Source organism: Salvelinus sp. IW2-2015, unplaced genomic scaffold (assembly GCF_002910315.2).
Source record: "Salvelinus sp. IW2-2015 unplaced genomic scaffold, ASM291031v2 Un_scaffold211, whole genome shotgun sequence".
Classification (NCBI taxonomy): Eukaryota; Metazoa; Chordata; class Actinopteri; order Salmoniformes; family Salmonidae; genus Salvelinus; species Salvelinus sp. IW2-2015.
Genome location: NW_019942525.1, coordinates 83,598 through 105,414, shown reverse-complemented (window position 1 = coordinate 105,414; position 21,817 = coordinate 83,598). Strand labels below are relative to the sequence as shown.

Sequence of the window (21,817 nt, the reverse complement as noted above, 5' to 3'; positions counted from 1 at the left end):
GTGGGTGAACGTGGAAGATAGCTACATGCTCGGGCTATCATATCTGAGTGGTCAAAAAAACAAATAAAATATTAAATATCGTATTATTTAACTAATATGTCAACACAATTTATTCAGGGAGTAACCGTGTTGAAAAAGCTGCAAACTGCGAATTATTTCGCGTGACGTATCCCCTCCATCTTTTTTGGAGGTTGTCAGGTTCATAGGCAAAGGAGTTGGCGCAGTCGCGGCACTGACATAGGCTCTCTACCTGCTTCGCAGAGTGTGTGTAATAATGGCCTGGAAATCAGGAGGAGCCAGCCACGCAGAGCTTGTAAACAACCTTCGCAGTAAGTTTACTCATTATATAAAGTGGATAATTAAGCATTTTGGTTTAGAGATCTAATGGGGAAAGAAGAATTGCTGCTTTCTCCAAAGCAAGGTGGCAACGGTCGGGCTAGGCTAGAAATGGGAGGCTACTAAAGTTTTTACCGCGTTAACTAGCCGTTGGGACAGCACACTGTTTCCATTAGTTACCACAGCCAATGTGTTCCTCTAGTCACGCTACAGTAATATCAGGCGGGTGTTAGTATATCTGCACATGTTAGCACAGTTTACTAGTTAGTAATTGCGTGTTAACAGTAGCTAGTGGCTTCATTTAATTCAAGGCAGTCGTATTTATAGAGCCTCCGATATTTTATGTGCGTCATATTGTGCTATGCCCACAATGCAATAATGTACATAAGGGGTTTCCCCAACCTCTTTTGTTGGCTTGGTAGTAGCTAACGCTAGTTACCTACAACAGCAGTGTTGCGGAACCAAAAAATAAACATAGCTAATTTCCTAGCTAGCCAGTTCATGGGATATGTATGGCATATGTGGAGAAATGTGAATACCGAAACCGTTTATTAGTGAGCTAGCCTACTAACTACATACATGGGAAGTTCGACTGAATAGATGTCTGTTTTTACAACAGCAGCGAAGATGGACAGCAGTGTAGTAGTTAGCGAACAAGCTAACCTGTGTGCGGGGCATCCATGCGTTACATGTTGATCCGCTGTACTAACCGTAGCTTCTGTACTGTAGGATATGCCATTTCTTGGGAGAGAGGCATGATCACACCCTGTTGTTATTATAACAGACTACTACTACTGGTCACAAACTCCGCACTCCTAGGTAGATGTGCAATATTTCATTCAATTTGTAGTCACACCTGACACCACTGTGGTAGTTAGTCTTGCTGTGAACCAGCTAAGATTTGTTTTTCGAATGTCTGTCTGTTTTCTTGTGTGTGTGCCATACAGTAAGGAAGTGGATTAGCTGATTTAGATTGAAATCTAATAGATAAGAACATATTGCTCAAATTCACCCATTTACTAGGAAGATCTTTTTGTTAAAAAACGAGAAGGATCTCCTGAAGACTTGGTGCAGAGAGCAGCTGGTTGGCTTGCCTATATCAGTGTCCAACATGATTTGGCAAGCAGATCTAGTTGGCTATATTTACACGGTCAGTGTCCAGCAAAGCACTGCAGCAGACACTTTGGTACTAGGGCGGGTCTGAGCGTTTGGCCAAAATCCCTTTGGGTGAACATGCACCTTATTGTTCCTTGTTTACATTTGTGATATTGTATAGACATAAAAGGGGACATATTTCATGTTGAGAACATAACATGCACAACACTGCATCCAGGGATACTTAAGTGGTGGAATATTTTATTCCCAAAAGTTGAGTTCTGGGTAAATTTTTAGCAACACCCATCCTCCCCTGTTGTCATGTGCATGCTGACCCATTTAGGCCTACTCACCAGCTGCAAACCTTTAAGTTAGCCTAAGCCGGATTTAAACGGGTCAAACTCACGATGCATGCTAATTCCTGACTTTAGTGTTCATTGTATCCTCCAGGGTTTCTCTGAGCTAAACAATTATCACACACAGTGGGTTCAGAACATGAAGTTTTTGTAAGAGTTGGTCTTTCAAGTGAATAAAAAAACAACAACATTAACCTACTAGCCTATTGTGTGCATATACAGTGCATTCGGAAAGTATTCAGACCCCTTCACTTTTTCCACATTTTGTTACATTACAGACTTATTCTAAAAATGATTGTTTTTTCCTCTCAATCTACACACAATACCCCATAATGACAAAGTAAAACAACAGGTTTAGACATCTTTGTAAATTTATAAAACTGATCACATTTCATAATTATTCCAGACCCTTTTCTCAGTACTTTGTTGTAACACCTTTGGCAGTCATTACAGCCTCAAGTCTTCTTGGGTATGACTGTATATGGAACACCTGTATTTGGGGAGTTTCTCCCATTTTTCTCTGCAGATCCTCTCAGGCTCGGTCAGGCTGGATGGAGAGCATCGCCGCACAACGCTATTTTCATGTCTCTCCAAAGATGTTTGATCGGGGTTCAAGTCTGGGCTCTGGCTGGGCCACTCAAGGACATTCGGAGACTTGTCCCGAAGCCACTCCTGCGCTGTCTTGGCTATGTGCTTAGGGTCGTTGTCCTGTTGGAAGGTGAGCCTTCGCCCCAGTCTGCGGTCCTGAGCGCTCTGAAACAGGTTTTCATCAAGGATTGCTCTGTACTTTGCTCCGTTCATCTTTCCCTCGATCCTGACTAGTGTCCCAGTCCCTGCCGTTGAAAAACATCTCCTCAACATGATTTTGACACCACCATGCTTCACCATCGGGATGGTGCCAGATTTCCTCCAGATATGACACTTGGCATTAAGGCCAAAGAGTACATTCTTGGTTTCATCAGATCAGAGAATCTTGTTTCTCATGTTCTGAGAGGCTTTTAGGCGCCTTTTGGCAAACTCCAAGCGGGCTGTCATGTGCTTTTTACTGAGGAGTGGCTTCCGTCTGGCCACTCTATCATGAAGGCCTGATTGGTGGAGTGCTGCAGAGTTTCTCCCATCTCCACAGAGGAACTCTGGAGCTCTGTCAGTGACCATCGGGTTCTTGGCCACTTCCCTGACCAAGGCTCTTCTCCCCGGATTGCCTAGTTTGGCCGGGTCGGACAGCTCTAGGAAGAGTCTTGGTGGTTCCAGACTTCTTCCATTTAAGAATGGAGGCCACTGTGTTCCTGGGGACCTTCAATGCTGCAGAAATGTTTTGGTACCTTTCCCAAGATCTGTGCCTTAACACAATCCTACGGACAATTCCTTTGACCTCAAGGCTTGGTTTTTGTCTGACATGTGTCAACTGTGGGACCTTTTATATAGACAGTTGTGTGCATTTCCAAATCATGTCCAATCAATTGAATTTACCACAGGTGGACTCCAATTAAGTTGTAGAAACATCTCAAGGATGATCAATGGAAACAGGATGCACCTGAGCTCAATTTTGAGTTTCATAGCAAAGGGTCTCAATAGTTATGTAAATAAGCTATTTCTGTTTTTATTTTATTTTTTACACATTTGCAAACATTTCTACAAACCAGTTTTTGCTTTGTCATTATGTGTGTAGATTGATGAGGGGGAGAATTAATGTAATCCATTTTAGAATAAGGTTGTAACATAACAAAATGTGCAAAAAGTCAAGGGGACAGAATTTTTACTTGTTCATCTAAAACTGTTGGGAATGCAGGTGTAATGTATCCTTGTGACCACTGAGCAACATAGTGGTAAGGTTGGGGCCCGGGGTCTGGGGGAGTATTAATGAGAGCAGCAGTACCGGCTGTCGTGGGCACTTCCTACTGTTGGCATCAGTTGTCAGTGGAGCCTCCTGTGGGGGGATTAGTCTACTCTGAAGACACTGCAGTGTTTGTGAGTCTGTGACTCTCCATTGGCCACTGTGGAGAATCACATTGTTTTCCTGTGTCCTCAGAAAATGGGATCATCAAGTCAGACAAGGTCTATGAAGTCATGTTGGCCACAGACCGAGGCCATTTCTCCAGAAGCAACCCCTACATGGACTCCCCACAGTCAATAGGTGTGTGCTTATTTCTTGTAGTACAATAAAGTAGTGTAGTGCAAATTCAATAACCCAGCCATTGATGACTGTTAGAAACTAACTATCCCTCACTTTGCACCCAAAGGCTATCAAGCAACCATCAGTGCGCCACACATGGTAGGCCAAGCTTTTACTTTTATTTGTTTAAATTGTTGTGTATCAAACATTGATCGCCTTGCTCTTATAATTTATACCAACTTGAGCAAAACCCAGATGTTTACATGTACAGTGTTGACAGGTGGTGATGCAGTTGTATGTTGATCTCTCCCCCAGCACGCCTATGCTTTGGAGCTACTGCACGATCAGCTGTATGATGGGGCCAAAGCTCTGGATGTTGGGTCTGGCAGTGGAATCCTATCTGCATGCTTTGCACGAATGGTGAGCTACACATGATGATGGGTAAACACATAACATATTAGGTAATGTATTCTGGTGGGAGAGTTGTTAAATTGTCCATTTCAGGTTTTGGTGATATTTTGGGTTCTGTGTAATGTTCGATGGCACAGACCTTCCTAATTTATTGTATTTAACAGGTAGGTCCCAAAGGCAAGGTGATAGGAATTGACCACATCAAGGAACTGGTAGATGATTCTATTAACAATGTAAAGAAAGATGACCCCAGCTTGATAACATCTGGTCGAGTCAAACTAATAGGTAAGTCCCAAAAGCAACAAAGCAAGATGGGAATTTCTCTCCATTTTGGTGACTTGTATTGCTGGGTTATTAAAATCTATTGTACAAATGTGTGTGTCAGTTAAATATAAAATAATCACTAGTGAAAGTCTACACACCCCTTTGTATAGTCTTCACATTTTGCTACCTTAGAATCCCTTTTTAGAATACATTTTATTTGATATTTGTCCTTCCGATCTACACAACCTACTCCACATTTTTTCAAAGTGAAAAAGGTTCCAAGTTAATACTAAATGAAGATGTATTGATTGCATATGTTTCCACACCCTACAGTTAACACTTGGTAGAAGCACCATTGGCAGCCATTACAGCTGTGAATAATTTTGAATAAGATTCTACCAACCTGGCACAACTCTTAGGGCAACATATATATCCATTGTTTTTGTCAAAAACATCCGTAAATTTGGTTGGGAATCATTGATGGACAGCATTATTCAAACCTCTGACTTAAATCTACTTTAAAATGTAGACTTCCACTAGACACTGTATAAGCTTAAAACAGGGTTGGCGATGCACTGACTGTCAAATAAGGATTGTTTCAAAGGAGTCTAATGAATATTGGTCACTCCTTGGGAGAGCAACACAAAGCAGCTTAGTTGACGTGGGTGCAGCACTCTGCTGAATTATTGAGTGTCTGCTTTCGACTGCCCTGCAGTCAACCAGCGTGTCCTGCAGTCAAAGAGCGTGCCCTGCAGTCAACCAGCATTAGCTTCATAGGCCAGAGACGAGGTCGAGCCGTCATCTCACAGCTCTGCTGTATGCCCTGGCACTCTGCTTCTCAGTGTGCGGCCTGCTTGGCGGGTATAATGCTGGCACTGCGGGGCGGCTGGCAGCATGTGAGTGACAGCTGCTGACTGTTTGTTGTGTTCCAGTGGGAGACGGGCGGATGGGCCATCCAGAGGAGGCGCCTTATGATGCCATCCACGTGGGCGCGGCAGCACCCAACGTGCCACAAGCAGTAAGTTCCCAAACCACAGAAAAACACAAGGCATCAAAGGGGTCCCGGCTAATAGGAGCCACATCACCTAAATCCACCATCATCCTTAGGAATGCTGTGTTCAGAGTAGAGATCAACAACAGCACTGACTAATAACTCTGTTAGATGAAACGTGTCAATTTGTGATTGTGGGCTTTGGTCGGTCTCAGGGAATGTTGGTGTGCTCTATACTGTGCTATTTTGTCAAACAGTCCCCTGGTCTATTCAGCTGTAGCTACTCAGGCTAGACATTGCATGTTAAAGAGCGACTGAATGGAAAATCAACTTCTGTTTGAAAACGGTGGTATCGATATGAGTCGGGGGGAAAATTCTACTGTCAAAATTTATTACAATGTGTAAATACCGTAAAACTTCAATCAAATGCAGAGTCTCAAATAGCTGCCTGTCCCTTTTTAATAGCCGGGCAACGGAACACATTAAAGAAAATAAATGCCTCTCAAATCAACGCCTGGTCTAAATCAATTGTTTACAAGATTACCATGAATTGTTTGAGGTTTAATGTTTGATTTGTTGCATTATATAAAAAATTATGGCTATCCGTTTTTATCGCCAGTAAGAAACTGCTTTCCATTGGCTGAGAACTGCTATCTAACTGGCACGCACAAAAACAGTCAACAACTTCGGGAGTACAGAACCCTAGAAATTGGCAGATCACCCTCTAGTGGTGAAAATAAGAACTACTGAACATTCAATTTTATGGAGGCATACTAACCCAAAAGAAATGTAAATGATAACACATTAGTGCAGGAAATGGATTCAAATGCTGGAAGGAAACAATTAACTATGCAAATGAGCAAAATCTCTGGACATTAAGGAAATAGAAGCCTTTCTGTTCAGTGATTTAAGCAATTAAACGCTCGGCCTATTAATTGCCGTTTTACGGTAGGATAATTTGTCAAAGTCAGTCTCGTCTAAAACTGAGATTTGCGAGATGATTAGGGTGAAAAATTGTCGCGCCAGTCGGTTAGGACATCTACTTTGTGCATGACAAGTAATTTTTCCAACAATTGTTTATAGACAAATAATTTAACTTATAATTCACTGTCACAATTCCAGTGGGTCAGAAGTTTACATACACTAAGTTGACTGTGCCTTTAAACAGCTTGGAAAATCCCAGAAAATGATGTCATGGCTTTAGAAGCTTCTGATATGCTAATTGACATCATTTGAGTCATTTGGAGGTGTACCTGTGGATGTATTTCAAGGCCTACCCTCAAACTCATTGCCTCTTTGCTTGACATCATGGGAAAATCAAAAGAAATCAGGCAAGACCTCAGGAAAAAAAAATTGTAGACCTCCACAAGTCTGGTTCATCCTTGGGAGCAATTTCCAAACGCCTGAAGGTACCACGTTCATCTGTACAAAGAATAGTACGCAAGTTTAAACACCATGGGACCACGCAGGCGTCATACCGCTCAGGAAGGAGACGCATTCTGTCTCCTAGAGATTAATGTACTTTGGTGCGAGAATTGCAAATCAATCCCAGAACAACAGCAAAGGMCCYTGTGAWGATGCTGGAGGAAAYRGGTACAAAAGTATCTATATYCACAGTAAAACRAGTCCTATATYGACATAACCTGAAAGGCTGCTCAGCAAGGAAGAAGCCACTGCTCCAAAACCACAATAAAAAAGCCAGACTACGGTTTGCAACTGCACAGGGGGACAAAGATCGTACTTTTTGGAGAAATGTCCTCTGGTCTGATGAAACGAAAATAGAACTGTTTGGCAATAATAACCATGTTATGTTTGAAGGAAAAGGGGGGAGGCTTGCAAGCCGAAGAACACCATCCTAACCGTGAAGCACGGGGGTGGCAGCATCATGTTGTGGGGTTGCTTTGCTGCAGGAGGGACTGGTGCACTTCACAAAATAGATGGCATCATGAGATAGAAAAATGATGTGGATATATTGAAGCAACATCTCAAGACATCAGTCAGGAAGTTAAAGCTTGGTCGCAAATGGGTCTTCCAAATGGACAATGACCCCAAGCATACTTCCAAAGTTGTGGCAAAATGGCCTAAGGACAACAAAGTCAAGGTATTTGACTGGCCATCACAAAGCCCCGACCTCAATCCTATAGAACATTTGTGGGCAGAACTGAAAAAGCATCTGTGAGCAAGGAGGCCTACAAACCTGACTCAGTTACACCAGCTCTGTCAGGAGGAATGGGCCAACATTCACCCAACTTATTGTGGGAAGCTTGTGGAAGTCTACCTGAAACGTTTGACGCAAGTTAAACAATTTAAAGGCAATGCTACCAAATACTAATTGAGTATGTAAACTTCTGACCCACTGGGAATGTGACGAAAGAAATAAAAGCTGAAATAAATCACTCAACTAATATTCTGACATTTCACATTCTTAAAATACAGTGGTGATCCTAACTGACCTAAGACAGGGAATTTTTACTAGGATTAAATGTCCGGAATTGTGAAACTGCATTTCAATGTATTTGGCTAAGGTGTATGTTAATGAGATTTACAGTTGAAGTTGGAAGTTGTCAGTCAGGGTTGAAATCGGGGCTAAATCAGTAATTTCAGCTGCCCTTTAATGTGAACAGCTTGTCTGAGAAGGCTAGTCTGATGGGGTGGGAAATTTGTAAATGTATTGCCTTGGAGGGTATCTAATTCTGACCCAGTGAGTCTCCTTAAATCTCCTCTCCCAGCTCCTGGACCAGCTGAAGCCAGGCGGCAGGCTGATTCTGCCCGTGGGGCCGGCTGGAGGGAACCAGATGCTGGAGCAGTACGACAAGCTGGAGGACGGCAGCACCAAGATGAAGCCCCTGATGGGGGTGATTTACGTGCCTTTAACAGACAAAGAAAAGCAGTGGTCCAGGTGGAAGTGACTTCCTACTCTCTCTCCCCCCTCTCTCCTTCATACAGTGGGCAAAGGTGAAATGGTGTGGCCTGGAGTAGATCATGGATCCCAAGGGGCTGAGTTTCCTGCTTGTCATCATTATTTGATTCTTCCATACTATGGCAACTGGCTGCACATTTTTGTTTTGTTTTAATCCAATAAACCAGTATGCTATTAAAGCTGTTCAGCTAATCACGTGTGGTGTGAAACAAACCATGTGTGGATACTTTGGAATTATAACATTGGTTTCTCGGAGTTGAAATCTCATGTAAATACTATTTGATATGGTTGGTATTTGGCTGTGATACTTCTTGCTTGAGAGCATGTCAATTGTATCATCCTTGTTCTTGAGGGGAAGTGACATTTAGCCTCATTATAGGGAAGAGTGGGGTAAGTTGAGTCACCCTTGTTTTCTAGGAAACCATACACAAAATGTATAATTTGACCAAATATTTAGGACAGGTCATCATTTCATGGAGTCTGTGAAGGAAGAAACCACATGGAAAATGTGGTAAGCAAGTTAGGTCCAAAAAAAGTATATGCCTTTGTGTTAGAGGTGTCATGAGGTGCTTGTAGATACTTTTAAATTGTTCTATACATCAGATGGGGTGGGGTCTATATAAGCTACAATACGAGGTCCTAAACCTAGCATGAAAGTGCATCCTTGGAGCTGTGTGGGCTAATATAGTCAAAATGTTTTCCTTGGGGGAAAGTTGAGCAAATTGAAGTGTTTTCTTCCCAGGTGTAATGCAAGGCATTATCACTAGGATATAAGCCTGTGTTAATATGCTTAAAATTATTAAAAGACAAAAAAGCAATTGTGTTGAATTGTGTTTGGGAAATAAAGACAGGTTTTTTTAAAAGGTAGTAATATTTTATTCAGTACAGAATTAACCCCATACCCGTGGTAAGTTGTGCCAAAAGAACACGCAATGTTTTCAGAACTTTTGTTTACATAAATGCTGATTATTTCCAGTGAAACCCCATCCTGAAATATGTAGATATATATCTTTGTTAGAAAGAATACTAAATTCCCCTTGACAGAGTGATGCTGAATGTAAAAAATGGTTCAACTTACCCCACTCTCCCCTACTGCATAATATACTACTTCTTCATTGGTTAAGTCTGAAGAGATGGAGAAATCAAATAACCATAGGGACATTTGGATTTTGCACATTGGTGTGGGGCATTCTATAACAGTTTGTGCATGGGAGTGTCTAACCTACAGTTGCATGACAAGAGGAGGTGGATATGATTTGACATAGTGTATTTCCTCTTTATGTCCATCTCTTAATGTTTTGCCTCTTTCTCACAGGGATGAACTTTGAGGCGACAGACTGTCCATATTCCACATATCAATGTGAACCTGGAGGAGACTACTTTGGGTTTCAACAACAGCCATTGGATTTCTTTGAAAACAAACCATGGTGATTTAGTTTTCTCCTTTAACTCTACCTAGAGTATCATGCTGAGGAATAACCCCTGAGGTCGGAATAACGACTGCTGGAGATTGAACAGAAGAATGTGTCGGGGGTTGTTTCAAAAATATATATATATATTGGCCTGCATTCTTTTGGTTGTGAATTTTCCTTTTGATTTGCTGCAAGATTGAGTTTTTGTGGTTACATCTTGATTTGCAATCAACCATTTCTACAATAATGCATTTCAGCTCCAAACAAAGCTGAGTGTAAAGAGGTTGCCAAACTGTTCTGATGAGGAAAGCCTGAGTTGAAGAGATTATTCAGCCACTTACTTTAGAGTGCATCTGAAGATCTGACTAGATATCTGTACTGCTGCTCTGCTAACATATATCAGCGTCGTCGCCTAATAGGAAGTGAATGGGCAATGATGTATTGGGTTATTTATGAGTCACTTTTATTGTAAGAATAGAAGATGTTTCTGAACAATTCTACATTCATGTGGATGTTATGGGTGATCTTGAATAGTGATGAGTGAGAAGGTTACAGGTACAAAGACCCCCCCCCCCCTAACTTATAACCTCTTATTGGTAATGGTGAGAGATTAGCATGTTTTGTTGCAGCCTTTGTAACCTTCTCACTCATTATTCATGATTCATTCATGATTTTTCTTAATCATGGCATTATCAGGATTAATTTAGAAGGGTTCAGAAACATCTTCATTACTCACTTCGAAAGAAAATTACATTCTTCATTCAGTTTCTATTGGGCAAAACATAACCAAAACAACCTGCAAATGCATCACAGGTTTGTTGTCACAAGCTTGATGTAGTCAAGCGTTAGGAATAATACTCAACTTTTGACTATTTTAATACACTATAAGTCCATTTGTCCAAATACTTATGACTTCTTCAAATGGGGGACAAGATACATAGTGCTTTCCTTTCTAAACTAGTAAAACAAATATGAAAACACCCTAAAATAAAGTGACATTCTATAATGTTGCCTCATATGAAACATTTGATCTCAAATCCAAAATGCTGAAGTACAGAGCCACATTTAAAATGTTAGTTTCACTGTCCAAATACATATGGGAGTGAGTGTGTATATACACGTGCACACGTTCAGGGTTGTCCTTTCCCCCATGATTTATCGTGTGCTGCCTCTGGTGTCCATGACAAGACTGTGTGCAAGCTTTACTGATTACCGACACTAAACAAAGCAGAGCCATACATACATATATATATATTATATATATGTGTGAGTGTGAAACAAGGTAGCCGGTGCTTTGCCAAAATACATTTTAATGCAAAGCGATTGAATGAGCTATGGCTTTCACAATTTCTGGAATGGCAAAAATGAAAATAAAAAGATGCTTATGTTTTTGTGCTATGGTGTGTTTATTGCTACAAGCTGTCTATGTTGTTGAAGATGGCTTCTATACTGCCATTTCCTAGCCACTCTAAAAATCTGTGGTAGAGCAGGAAGAATTTAGTCTGGGTACCAGACTTTTTAGCTAACATTCCACTTTGGCAAATGACAGGAGTGGCAAAAGGTGGAATATAATAGCTGAACAGAGATGGAAGAATCCACACTGTATATTCAGATTGCATCTCTTACCAATTTAAAATACTCCTAACACTTTGGCACAGAATCACAAAAGACATATTGATCAAGAGTTAACTTTACTATCTCACACAAACTGTATGCATACAGACTTTTGAAGTACATCTACACATCAACATTGAAACTACATAGATGATAAAGAAAAGCAACATACCATATCAGACACATCCTAGAATGCTTTATGGCTTGATATGGGCTTTCCTGGAATTACTTGGTGTTATAACAATAATAATTTTCAGTAATGATTGTAATTTTGGAATTGACAATAAATGACATATCTTGCTATCCCCATATTTCAAAGTAGTCTGGTAAAAAATTAAATTCTAGGCCAAGCCTAATAGATATACAGCATCATGGCACAAATAGCACAACAGTGCCACTCAGTGGCAGAAGTATTACATAATGGATAAAGTACTATATATCTCCACGAAAATATACATCCATGACGTTGACATTTCGTTGTAATATTAAAATAACATATCTTTGAGGGTGAAAGAGAAATCATGAAAGAAAAAGGAAAGCATCTCTTTCCAAACCTAAGTGCAGACAAGCATCAGTTTGTACACCAAGTGAGTGTACAAAAGTGGCAAAAACATTTATTTCCTGTTAAAAGCTGTTTGATTTAGCTCACCTGTGACCCTGGAGTGCTGTGTGGGTAGAGTTTGCACTTTTGGGACTATTCCAATGGGACCATTCCAAAGAGGGATCTCCGCCTACCTCGCACGTCGAGTTATCTAAATCGAGTACACCTGAAGAAGTTGTACACAATCGTGATGTAGAAAGTTTGTTCGGTAATCATGAAGACTCCACCTGATCAACAGTTGACTGACAGTGTTGGGGTTTCTGCCTGAGGGGATTCTGTGCGGAGGGTGCTTCCCATATAAATAGAATGAATTGAAGGGACTTGGAACCTCTCATTCTAGTTCTGTGGAGCATTCATCCCTGTCTGTGCTGCTACAGGTACATGCCGTTGATGAGGTAATCAGACTCCTCAGTGGTGAGGGGGCGGGCCTTCTTCAGCTTGTGCCGGACCAACCGCAGGCGACAGCCAATCATGAGCAGCAGCAAAGCTGTGATGATCAGGCCTAGAGCCAATGGCAGTATAGCACCTGCATGGGAGAAGAGAGAGAGAAAGGCACTGAAAAGTCACAGGCACTGTCAAATACTATCTGTATTTCTGCATGTATAATATTACAGAGTTATAATACATTGATAAGGATGAAGAACAGATCAGAAGAGAACCATGGCGCTCTCCCAGAGCTTGGCTGGTGCGTAAAACCCGCCAATTCAGACAAACAAAGGGATGTAATGGGTTCGGACTCAAGAAGATGTTGCATAAAAGTTCCTTCATTATTCAATGTTTTAATTATTTTCACTGCATCAGGGATAGCATACAGACATTTCGGTTTTACAGCCTTCTTCAGTGTGTAGGTAAAATGTTATTTGAATTCAAAACAGCCTTTGTAATAAAGATCAACAGATAAGCAGCAGGTGCTGAACAGACCTGACTCAGGCCCTGGGTGTCCTCCCATTACTGAATGTGGTTTGGATATTGGGAACATGTCACGCTCTGGTAGTGGTTTGATCTCTGGCCACTTCATGGTCACTTTAGGAGCCTCTGCAGGAAATGTACTGGGTAAGACTGAAACAGGTGAGAGATTGTATTAAGCTCATGAATGATCATGTTCAGGAGTAATTATCACAAGATAATTAAATGTACCTGTCTCTGTGTGTTTGGTGGTGGGGGGAGGTGCCAATGTCATTTGTTTGTTAGCGGGACCTGAATAATTTTGTTTCCATTATTCGTTTGCATTATCCTATTCCTACATTTTATTACACCTCATACAATATGTAATGATGATGCACATCAGAATCCAGATAATTCTTAAAAAATGTACTCTACTAGCAAAATCTCACCTGTTTTTTTTATACATTCATTGACGCAGTCTGCCACCTGCAGGAAGTTGTTATGGTTGCCCTTGCAGCCTCCGTAGATGAAGTGCTTGCACTCTTCAGCCACAGGGTCATAGAACCAGCGTGGGAAGATGCCTTTACATGGCCCCACAGCAGGGGGCGCTGCACAGGGCTCTGCTGGGACAGAGAGAACAGAGAGAGGGAGAGATTTGGTCTGGTGGAACATAGAGAGAGCAAGAGGGAGGGAGAGATTCGGTCAGGTGGTCTCTGAAAAGTCTGTGACAAAGTAACATGGGAAGTACCTTGCCTCGTCTGTCTCAGGCTAGCCTAACCCAGGGATCAGAGGGCAGAGGACAGAGGAGTGCTTTGCTCCAGCGCTCAGGGGGTACATGGGAATGAAGGACCCCTGTCAGGCTCACTCCTGTCCCAGCCCTTCATGTCTCACAGTGTCCCTGTGGCCTGCATTCTGCCTTGCTCCAAAGTTTCCAGATCAGCTTTGTGTGTTTGGTGGTGGGGGGATGCTCAATGGCTGCCTGCAGGGGAGAATCTGCATCTCTCTGCACTTACTATCACACAAAGGCCTTCCGCTCTCCGCTAGCACAGACAAAACTGGCCAACCAGAATGATGTGCAGACATGCCAAATGGATTTAATTCCTTCACAGCTGTAGTTGATGTTAACCATTACAGGTTTGTGTTTAAATCTATATATGGTGTTTTGATGTGCATGAAATTGCCTACTGGGTTATAGCTAGCTAGGTAGTAACTACACAATAGCTAGCTAGATAATAGCTACACAATGAGAGTACCTTGACGGACAGGGCTCTCCTGTTCACTGTGACTTGGCTGTGGTAGGACTCGGGGCACTGCCTTTCTCCAGTCACCAGACTGTGGAGTCTGTGGGGCTTGTGGTGGAGTTGGTCTGGCCTCCTCCATGGTCTTCCTGGGTCCACCCTGGGCCATGGAGTGGTCCTCAGTCTCCTCTGGCTGGGCCCCAGGCCTGTGTGGGCTGGGTAGACCTGCAGGGTGGGTCACTGACTTCCTGGTCCCATCAACTGTAGAGAGGACAGGGTAGGGTCATCTTGGGCTCTCAGACCCAGTATTAACACACATTCACCTGCTCATCATTAATTTACTGCAGCCCTCCTTGCTCTGATATTCCAGACTGCACAGCATCCATACAAATCCATCCTAGTACACTTAAGTCTCAAACTACACTCCATCGTAGTACGATCAAGTCTAAAACTACAATCCAACCTAGTACACGCAAGTCCACACAGGAAACCTACAGCCCTCTATTTTATTATTATTTGTATTATTATATTACAATATGATCAACGTTTCATTTATGTAGCCCTTTACACTGGTATCCATATATATGGGTTGAAAATGGCAGATTTGGGCACTAATAAGCGCTTAAATTGGAATGCAGTGGCTGTACGGTAACATGGGTTTTTACTGACAATTGCTGTGTGGGTTTTGAGTAACAGATGTTCTGAACTTGAACACCGCTCGCGACAAGTTATCCCCATCCCTCCCGTTATTAGGGCAACTTTTTTTTGGTCTGAGGGAAATGCTGTAAATTAAGATGACTCTATGTATTTTGAAAGATGAGATGTTGAGGATTATAATAAATACCGCTTTGATGTCATACAAGCAAGCCAGACATCCTTGAATCCAAATATGCTCTTCACATCACCAAATCATAAAAGTCATGTCATATACAGTGTCAACGTTTATGATCACTATGTTTAATGTACAGTTACAAGATGACATGTCGTCATACTGGGTTGTTCTGAACAGAATGAGCCTGTTTGTTTATTGTGAAGACGATTTGCCACAGCGCACACACCTGAATGCACTCATGAGTCCTTTCTATGTGCACCAAAATGATGATCTGTTTCTCTGAATTGCCCTGTGAAAGCCTAACACAGTAAGATTGTATTGTATAACTTAGCTAGTCATGTTGACAATAGAACAAGCTTTAAAATCATGCCCACCTGACCCAGATGACAATTTATAATGGAACGTTTTTGGGAATTACGTAAACAATCATGTGATAGAGGAGGATGCAGGGTTGTGTTCCAAACAAAACAACTACAAGTGTGCTTGCTCTAGTTCCTCAACTGCACAGCTAGGAGAGCTCAAAAAAAGTACCTTATAGTTGAAAACTCTTCTTTGAGTCATAAAATGCATTGAAATTGCTTAGGAACTGTGCACAATGTGGAGAGGCCACATGGAGACACCAGTTAGTCCTCTCACTCAAACCCTTGTCATTTTTTGTTCTTATGTTGCACCTACCCCACATTTTCCAGGAGAGGTCTTATCATCTTACTGAATGTATCCAGAAGATTTCATTATCAACAAATGTGGGAAAAAAGTACAGTAAATGTAAAATGCACACTTGTGTCATGTGAACTGTTGTGTCCTCACCTTTGGTCTAATAATTTTCACCATTATCTCCAAACTGTTCCCTTTCAATTGCTACCATGGTTATGCATATGCTTTTCATATTTATTCTGTAAGAAACATTTCAATTTAGCCCTATCCGTATAGGCCAATTCCCAGGGTTAACCTTCCCGAAGTCAACCACTTCCAGGAGCTCCTGCCTCCCTGTGGCTATCAGTGTGAGGAAGACAGACTGAGTGACTCACAGCTCTGGCAGAAATCCTCGTCCGAGCGGTCTGGACAATTCTGCTTCCCGTCATGGTATGACAGTCCCCAGGTATACTTGAAAGCCTTCCTATGGTTGCTTTGTTAAAGTGCTGTTCTGTGTATTCAATAGGTCACCCATCTTATGTTTGTTGGAATTCGGGATAACACAGAAAAAAATGGATAACAATAGTACATTGTACCCATTACGTTACTGTAATATCTGTCTTTGAGGATATTCATGGCTTATAGGTTTAGACACATCTTATATAGGCCGTGTGACAGTGATCTACAGCTCCAGGCAAGTTTTAAAGCTCATTTCCTGCAATTCTACACATTTTGTCATGTCTTGTGTGTGTTCATGTGATATTTCAGTGACTCAAACATGACAAAAAAATGGGCTAAAAAACCTAGCTGAAAAACGTTAGCTGACATGGGCTAGTTGATATGGACATTTCTGACAAGTTTAAATAGGTCTCTAAGGTCTGCAATGACTGACGTGACAAGAAGAAAACTGATAATGCACTACCCAAGTTCGAAATTGCACCTTGTGCATTCTACTATTACAACTTTCATGAGTAAGTTGAACGCCAGAATGAGTTCCTTATCTCATTCATGGCCCCTCAATGCACTGAATAGATTACAATTATTCCCTGCCTGCTCATATGAATGGCCATATCAGGCAGCCAGACATTTGACTAGGGGAGCACTGCTCAATTCGTTTGAGCACTAAATAGCAGGCTCGCTTTCATTATCTATTATTCTATCTATTATTTAATTGCAGTGCAAAGTTCATTGTCTGTAATGCATTTGTACTCATTACAGGCAACAGGATCACAGAAAAGCACAAATCAATTTTACCACAACAACAAAACATTGCTATTGATGTTAGCCAGAAATGAGGCGAGATCCACTAATGAATGATAGATGAACATGAGGAGGCACATCTGGCTGGTAATAACTTTCAGTGAGAGAGAAGATTGAAGTGTTTGTCACCTTCAGCTTGGTGTTCTGGAGCCAGCACTGTCACAGTGACATTGTCTGAGCTCTTCTGTCCCACGGTGTCTGTGACAGTCATCTGGAAGGTGAAGGAACCCTCCTGTAGACTACTGATTTTCAGTAACCCTGGCTGGGTCACCTACAGAGGTAAAGGGATAACATTTTAGACAGAAAGCAAAGACACAGTCTACTGGAAACAATGGGCTGGTTTCATGGACACCATGTCATAATGACACAAAGCATTTATCAGAGCCAAGTTTGTTAAGAGAGTCATGTTTATTACGAGTTTTCCACAATAACTAAAAACTCACATCACTTCTCAGCCCACAATATGGCTCTTGTCCCTGGGTCAGGTTGGGATATAATAACCTCTTATCTGCATATATGCAGCAGTGTATTATGGATCTCTGGCTGCACCATGCAAACATCCATGTTGACTAACTACACATGACTAACTAAACACATCAGGTTAGTTTCTAACTGTGTGTGCTCTAAATTAGACCTGTTTTATAGCCTAGCCTACACCGGTTTTCTATTGCACACAGCATCCATACTCTATACCTCAAGTGTATGGCCCACTTTATAACAAAGAGACAGCCATGATTCTCAGACCTACCATGTCAGAGCTACCTACAGTGCAACATTATGACGTTCAAGATTACAACTCTGAGGAGAACGTTTTTCTTCTAAACTATGTTTTCCCGTCTTTTAAGATGAAGATCACTTTATTGGTCAATTGTACACAAGGTCCAACCGAAATGTGACTTCTGCTTTATCCCAAGCCCTCAGAAGTACACGTACTTCTTCTTTTTCTTCTTTGGTATCATGGCTTTGGCACATTTGTTTGTACATGTCGCCATCTACTGAGCGGGAGTGTGTGGTCGATCCCGTTACATTTTGTGATACAAAAATAAAAAGGAAGGGAAGAAATTGCACCAACAAACCCTACACCTATATATCACTATTTAGTAAAAAAATAAACAAACAAAAACCACCCCATTCCACTACTTTCGTTCAACACACCTTGTAACTTCTGCAGTAAAAACTTGTACACCCAAGTCTTTGCAGCTGCCACCACATCATCTATTCTCTGTGATTTACGTTCCATTTCTGCAGTACAGTTGATAACCATGGCAATGAATGCTAAGAAGCCATACCACTCTGTATTGGCCTAGGCCTACTACTCACCCTTGGCCCATCATCCTCTACTCTCTTCACTGCCTCAGTATACGACACCTTTTGTTCTATTCTGACGCTGGCAACCTCAACTTGTCTCTCTCGCATCAGGCATTTCTGATCCCCAGCAACATTGGCACACACTGTTTTTTCCAAAGTTACTACATATTCCTTTGTTCCATGCCCTCCCATTGCATACTTCTCACATCTCGGAATCTCCCTCCTACACACTACTGCAACATGACCATAAGCTTGGCATCTGAAATACTTTAGTGGGTTCGGCATAAATGCTATCAATGGATAACTGACATATACTAACACGACTTTCTCAGGTAAAGGCTCTGCTTCAAAACTCAAAAGGACAGACAGTGTCTTCTCAGTTTCACCACGCTCGCCACCGGGTCTGCGTCGCACCAAACGGCGGGCATCACAGACACAGACACATTTTAGTAACTCCACCTAAACACTTAACGCCACCCCAGTAACCACTCCGTTCAAAGGCGCCCTGCTCCGGAGAGCAAAGCAAGTCACAGGTCTTGTCACGAGGCGTGTGACACGAAGCGCCCGCTCCCTCTAGGCGGAAGAAACACAGAACATCATCACAAGTCTACTTCAAGCTACCTTCACCGATTTAACAGTAGCCTATTTATTTTCGACCCAGTCTGAGACTACATATGGGTCAGCCAAAAGGCAGGGATCAACTTTCCCACAAAATCTCGCTCCTACTGGGCCAGAATCATCCTTTGCATGACCATCGAGACGAGTCCCGGACTCGGAGGTCTTCACCACACCTGCCACCGCAGATATTCATCCTCATTTCGTCAGGTTCAATTACGGAGCCATCAGAGACAGCAGAGTACGGTTTGTAGTACTTGGCACCATTCTTCCTCAACACACATCTTCCCTCCACTCAGCTCTTCTCCTTCTTCCTCGCTATCGATAATCACGTCTATCTGTTCACCACGCTCATGCCACGCCTTCATCCACTGTATTGTTTGCAGAACATGCACTGATGGCATTTCTACAAAACCTAACTTCTGTTTGTTAGCCCAATTTACTAGTCTGGCTATCTCTGGTATCTCCATTCTCACAAAATGTGCCACAATCGTCAGCCAGGTCTCCTCCTCGTCATCCATCTTCAGACAGGACACACATACATACCGGCATACAGGTTAGAGCAGAGGTAGCGACTCTGGGCGCCCGCGGAGCTGCTGTTGTGGGGGGTTAAGTGCCTTGCTCAAGGGCACACCGGCAGGCAATTGCATCTAGGATTTGATACCAGCAACCCTCCAGTTGCCAGCTCACTTGCCACCAATTTTTTTTCGGGCAGACCCGGGCCACGCTCCGGCTGCTGGATAGCCTCTTTAAATTGCTAGGCTACCTGCCCCACATTTTTAACCAATGACACCTGCTTCATTGTTTTCAGTGCACTCTTCAGTGTTAGTGTTTACCTTCATGTTGATGGCTGGGTCACCCTTCACCAGGGCCCATTCATAGCGGGTGACCCCATGGTCGTCCACACTGTCCCGGCCGTCCAGTACCGCACAGTCAGTGGGCAGCTGGATAACTACATCCTGGCCGGCATCACTGCGGGGCGGCTCGTCCATGTCTGAAAACAGCCCAGTCAGAACTAACCTTGTCAAACACACCTGGACTCACTCAGATTAAATCTAATTTTAGAAGCAGGGGGCAATAGCTAATTATTAACCCAAGCCAAACACCAGTCTGATAATTGCTAGTGGTTGTGAGAACAGAATTACCAGCAACCAGTTATGTATTATGAATGTTTTGTCATAAGCAATACACTTGCATGTATATTGTATCTTATTGAAAACCTGTGATTTATATTCAATATAATTAACAGCAGACAGAACCTCACCTGGCATTTGAGTGTCATCATCAACTCTAGGGTTTTCCTCAGGTTTCCTAATCAAATTGACCAATTTGTTCACATCTTCATTGCCACTGGAGGAGATGAGGTGTCCTGTTGTATTGTGAGCCCGACTGTAGGTGCTAAACCCTGCCTGTGCTGCGAATGAACAAACGTTTTTATTTCTATAGGTGCAGCTGAACAAATAGCAGCTGAGGCTGTCGTCCGATTGTCTCAGGTCCTCCTGGACCACCGCCACCGTGCAGTGAGGGTCTGCACAGCAGGCATGGAGACAGTCTTTCCAACTGTACACCCGGTCAGGAGCCGAGAGGAAGATGGCTCCCTGCTCAATGGAGGCAGTCGCTCGGATTATGTGCTCCTCTACGGCGTTGAAATCAGACAGACAGACGTCAACCACCTCTTCCTCCTCCCTGGTATACGTCTGGTCCTGTTGGAGCTGCTTGCGGAATTCCTCTAAGAGCTCCTCCACCCCAGATATTTTAGATTTCAAGTCTGTTTGAGAGAACCGGGTTTGAATGCTAGTCCCTATACAGAACAGCAGCATACACGTACTGAGTCGATGATGCTGAGCCAAAGCCATTATGTTTACACAGTTAAATGGCATCGCTCTCAGCTATTTTCCCGACGGATGAGGAGAGGCCCTTATTTCAACACAAGAAACATATAACGCAAAAAAAAAACATCATATTGTTTCCTATCCAATAATCTCGAGTCCCAGGTGAGCACCTTTGCTTCTTAAAAAAAAAATGCGGTGCTAAAGGCCTTTTGTCGGTATCGTGATAACACTGCGCAGGGAGCGCACAACATCTGTAGCGCAGGACATCCACAGCGATTGGAGGCCAAAAGAAAGAATTGACGTCACGGTGTTCAATCTCTGCACACCTGTCAGTTTTGGTTTTATGCAACTTCCTATGATAGAGATATGTCTGCAAGAGTAATAAAAATTATATTTACTCAATATTATTTGGCTATTAGACCTGTGAATATTTTGAAATCATAGCACATTATTTGTATTCAGTTCATTATTTCAGCTGACACTTTATTTCACATTGTGTTACACAACAATATGTTATTGCACAAATAAAGTAATACATCTATCATGAATATGAAACAAACGGAAACCTTCGTACAAAACGTGTATTTCTGACAGAAATATTTTAAATAAAAAAAGAACAGGTTGGTGGTATAACAATATGAAAATGGGTTTTCAGTTATGATTTTCATTCAAACATATACATTTGATTTAAAGCATTTGTATTTTTAAAGATAATATATAGGCTACAAATGAAAGCAGGCTAAATAAAACTCCACACATTTTACAGAGTAAAATATTAATTGGGTCCTCCTACATCATCATTTTGTTCCATTGCCAGTATCAATAAAATCTATAAAATATGGCTGCGAGCAGCAATGGATAGGGTTCACAGGATGACAAAAAGAACAAGATCGGTTGGGTAACAAAGCAAGCACTCTGTGATGTAGGAACTATCTATCCTTTATGTGCAACCATGAGTCTAAATACAACATCTGGAGTTAATCTGACATATGGTTCATGAGGGGAAGATGATTTTGAGCATTAGCATTACATATGCAAAGAATGAGTTGTTAATAGTTTCCTTGTTTTTTGAAATATCAATACCAAATCCAGTGTGGTTCA

General features: G+C 42.1%; 2 protein-coding genes across 5 annotated transcripts; one reads left to right on the top strand and one right to left on the bottom strand.

The window, feature by feature from the left end:
• The first annotated feature begins 8 nt into the window (after positions 1-8).
• On the top strand, positions 9-10,474 carry LOC112068174 (protein-L-isoaspartate(D-aspartate) O-methyltransferase). 2 transcript variants are annotated; one of them, XM_024135236.2, is made up of 8 exons: positions 9-329; positions 3,817-3,921; positions 4,028-4,059; positions 4,216-4,320; positions 4,476-4,596; positions 5,508-5,593; positions 8,296-8,465; positions 9,802-10,474. In XM_024135236.2, exons 1-8 carry the CDS (start codon positions 275-277, stop codon positions 9,812-9,814), a joined length of 687 nt encoding a protein of 228 aa, XP_023991004.1. In that variant the 5' UTR covers positions 9-274; the 3' UTR covers positions 9,815-10,474. The 2 variants fall into 2 exon arrangements, with proteins under 2 accessions (XP_023991004.1, XP_023991005.1); XM_024135237.2 differs by having other exon boundaries at positions 8,296-8,521; positions 9,802-9,889.
• A 1,778-nt stretch (positions 10,475-12,252) lies between these two features.
• LOC112068171 (low-density lipoprotein receptor-related protein 11-like) lies at positions 12,253-20,889 on the bottom strand. Of its 3 annotated transcripts, none has more exons than XM_024135231.2 (8): positions 20,149-20,889; positions 19,721-19,878; positions 17,091-17,232; positions 14,252-14,497; positions 13,448-13,621; positions 13,251-13,310; positions 13,035-13,172; positions 12,253-12,639 (listed from the first exon to the last, which is right to left on the bottom strand). In XM_024135231.2, the coding sequence occupies exons 1-8, from the start codon at positions 20,762-20,764 to the stop codon at positions 12,485-12,487; spliced, it is 1,689 nt and encodes a 562-aa protein (XP_023990999.1). In that variant the 5' UTR covers positions 20,765-20,889; the 3' UTR covers positions 12,253-12,484. The 3 variants fall into 3 exon arrangements, with proteins under 3 accessions (XP_023990999.1, XP_023991000.1, XP_023991001.1); XM_024135232.2 differs by having other exon boundaries at positions 13,448-13,618; XM_024135233.2 differs by lacking the exon at positions 13,251-13,310.
• Positions 20,890-21,817: the final 928 nt, after the last annotated feature.

Bases quoted from the DNA above. Each gene is read 5' to 3' on its own strand.
- LOC112068174 (XM_024135236.2), top strand. From the start codon at position 275: ATGGCCTGGAAATCAGGAGGAGCCAGCCACGCAGAGCTTGTAAACAAC. The intron at 4,060-4,215 runs GTAGGCCAAGCT...TCTCTCCCCCAG, and splicing joins CCATCAGTGCGCCACACATG to CACGCCTATGCTTTGGAGCT. The intron at 4,597-5,507 runs GTAAGTCCCAAA...GTTGTGTTCCAG, and splicing joins TGGTCGAGTCAAACTAATAG to TGGGAGACGGGCGGATGGGC.
- LOC112068171 (XM_024135231.2), bottom strand. From the start codon at position 20,764: ATGCCATTTAACTGTGTAAACATAATGGCTTTGGCTCAGCATCATCGA. The intron at 19,879-20,148 runs GTGAGGTTCTGT...GGCTGTTTTCAG, and splicing joins TGATGACACTCAAATGCCAG to ACATGGACGAGCCGCCCCGC. The intron at 17,233-19,720 runs GTAAACACTAAC...TTACCTCTGTAG, and splicing joins ACCCAGCCATCAACATGAAG to GTGACCCAGCCAGGGTTACT.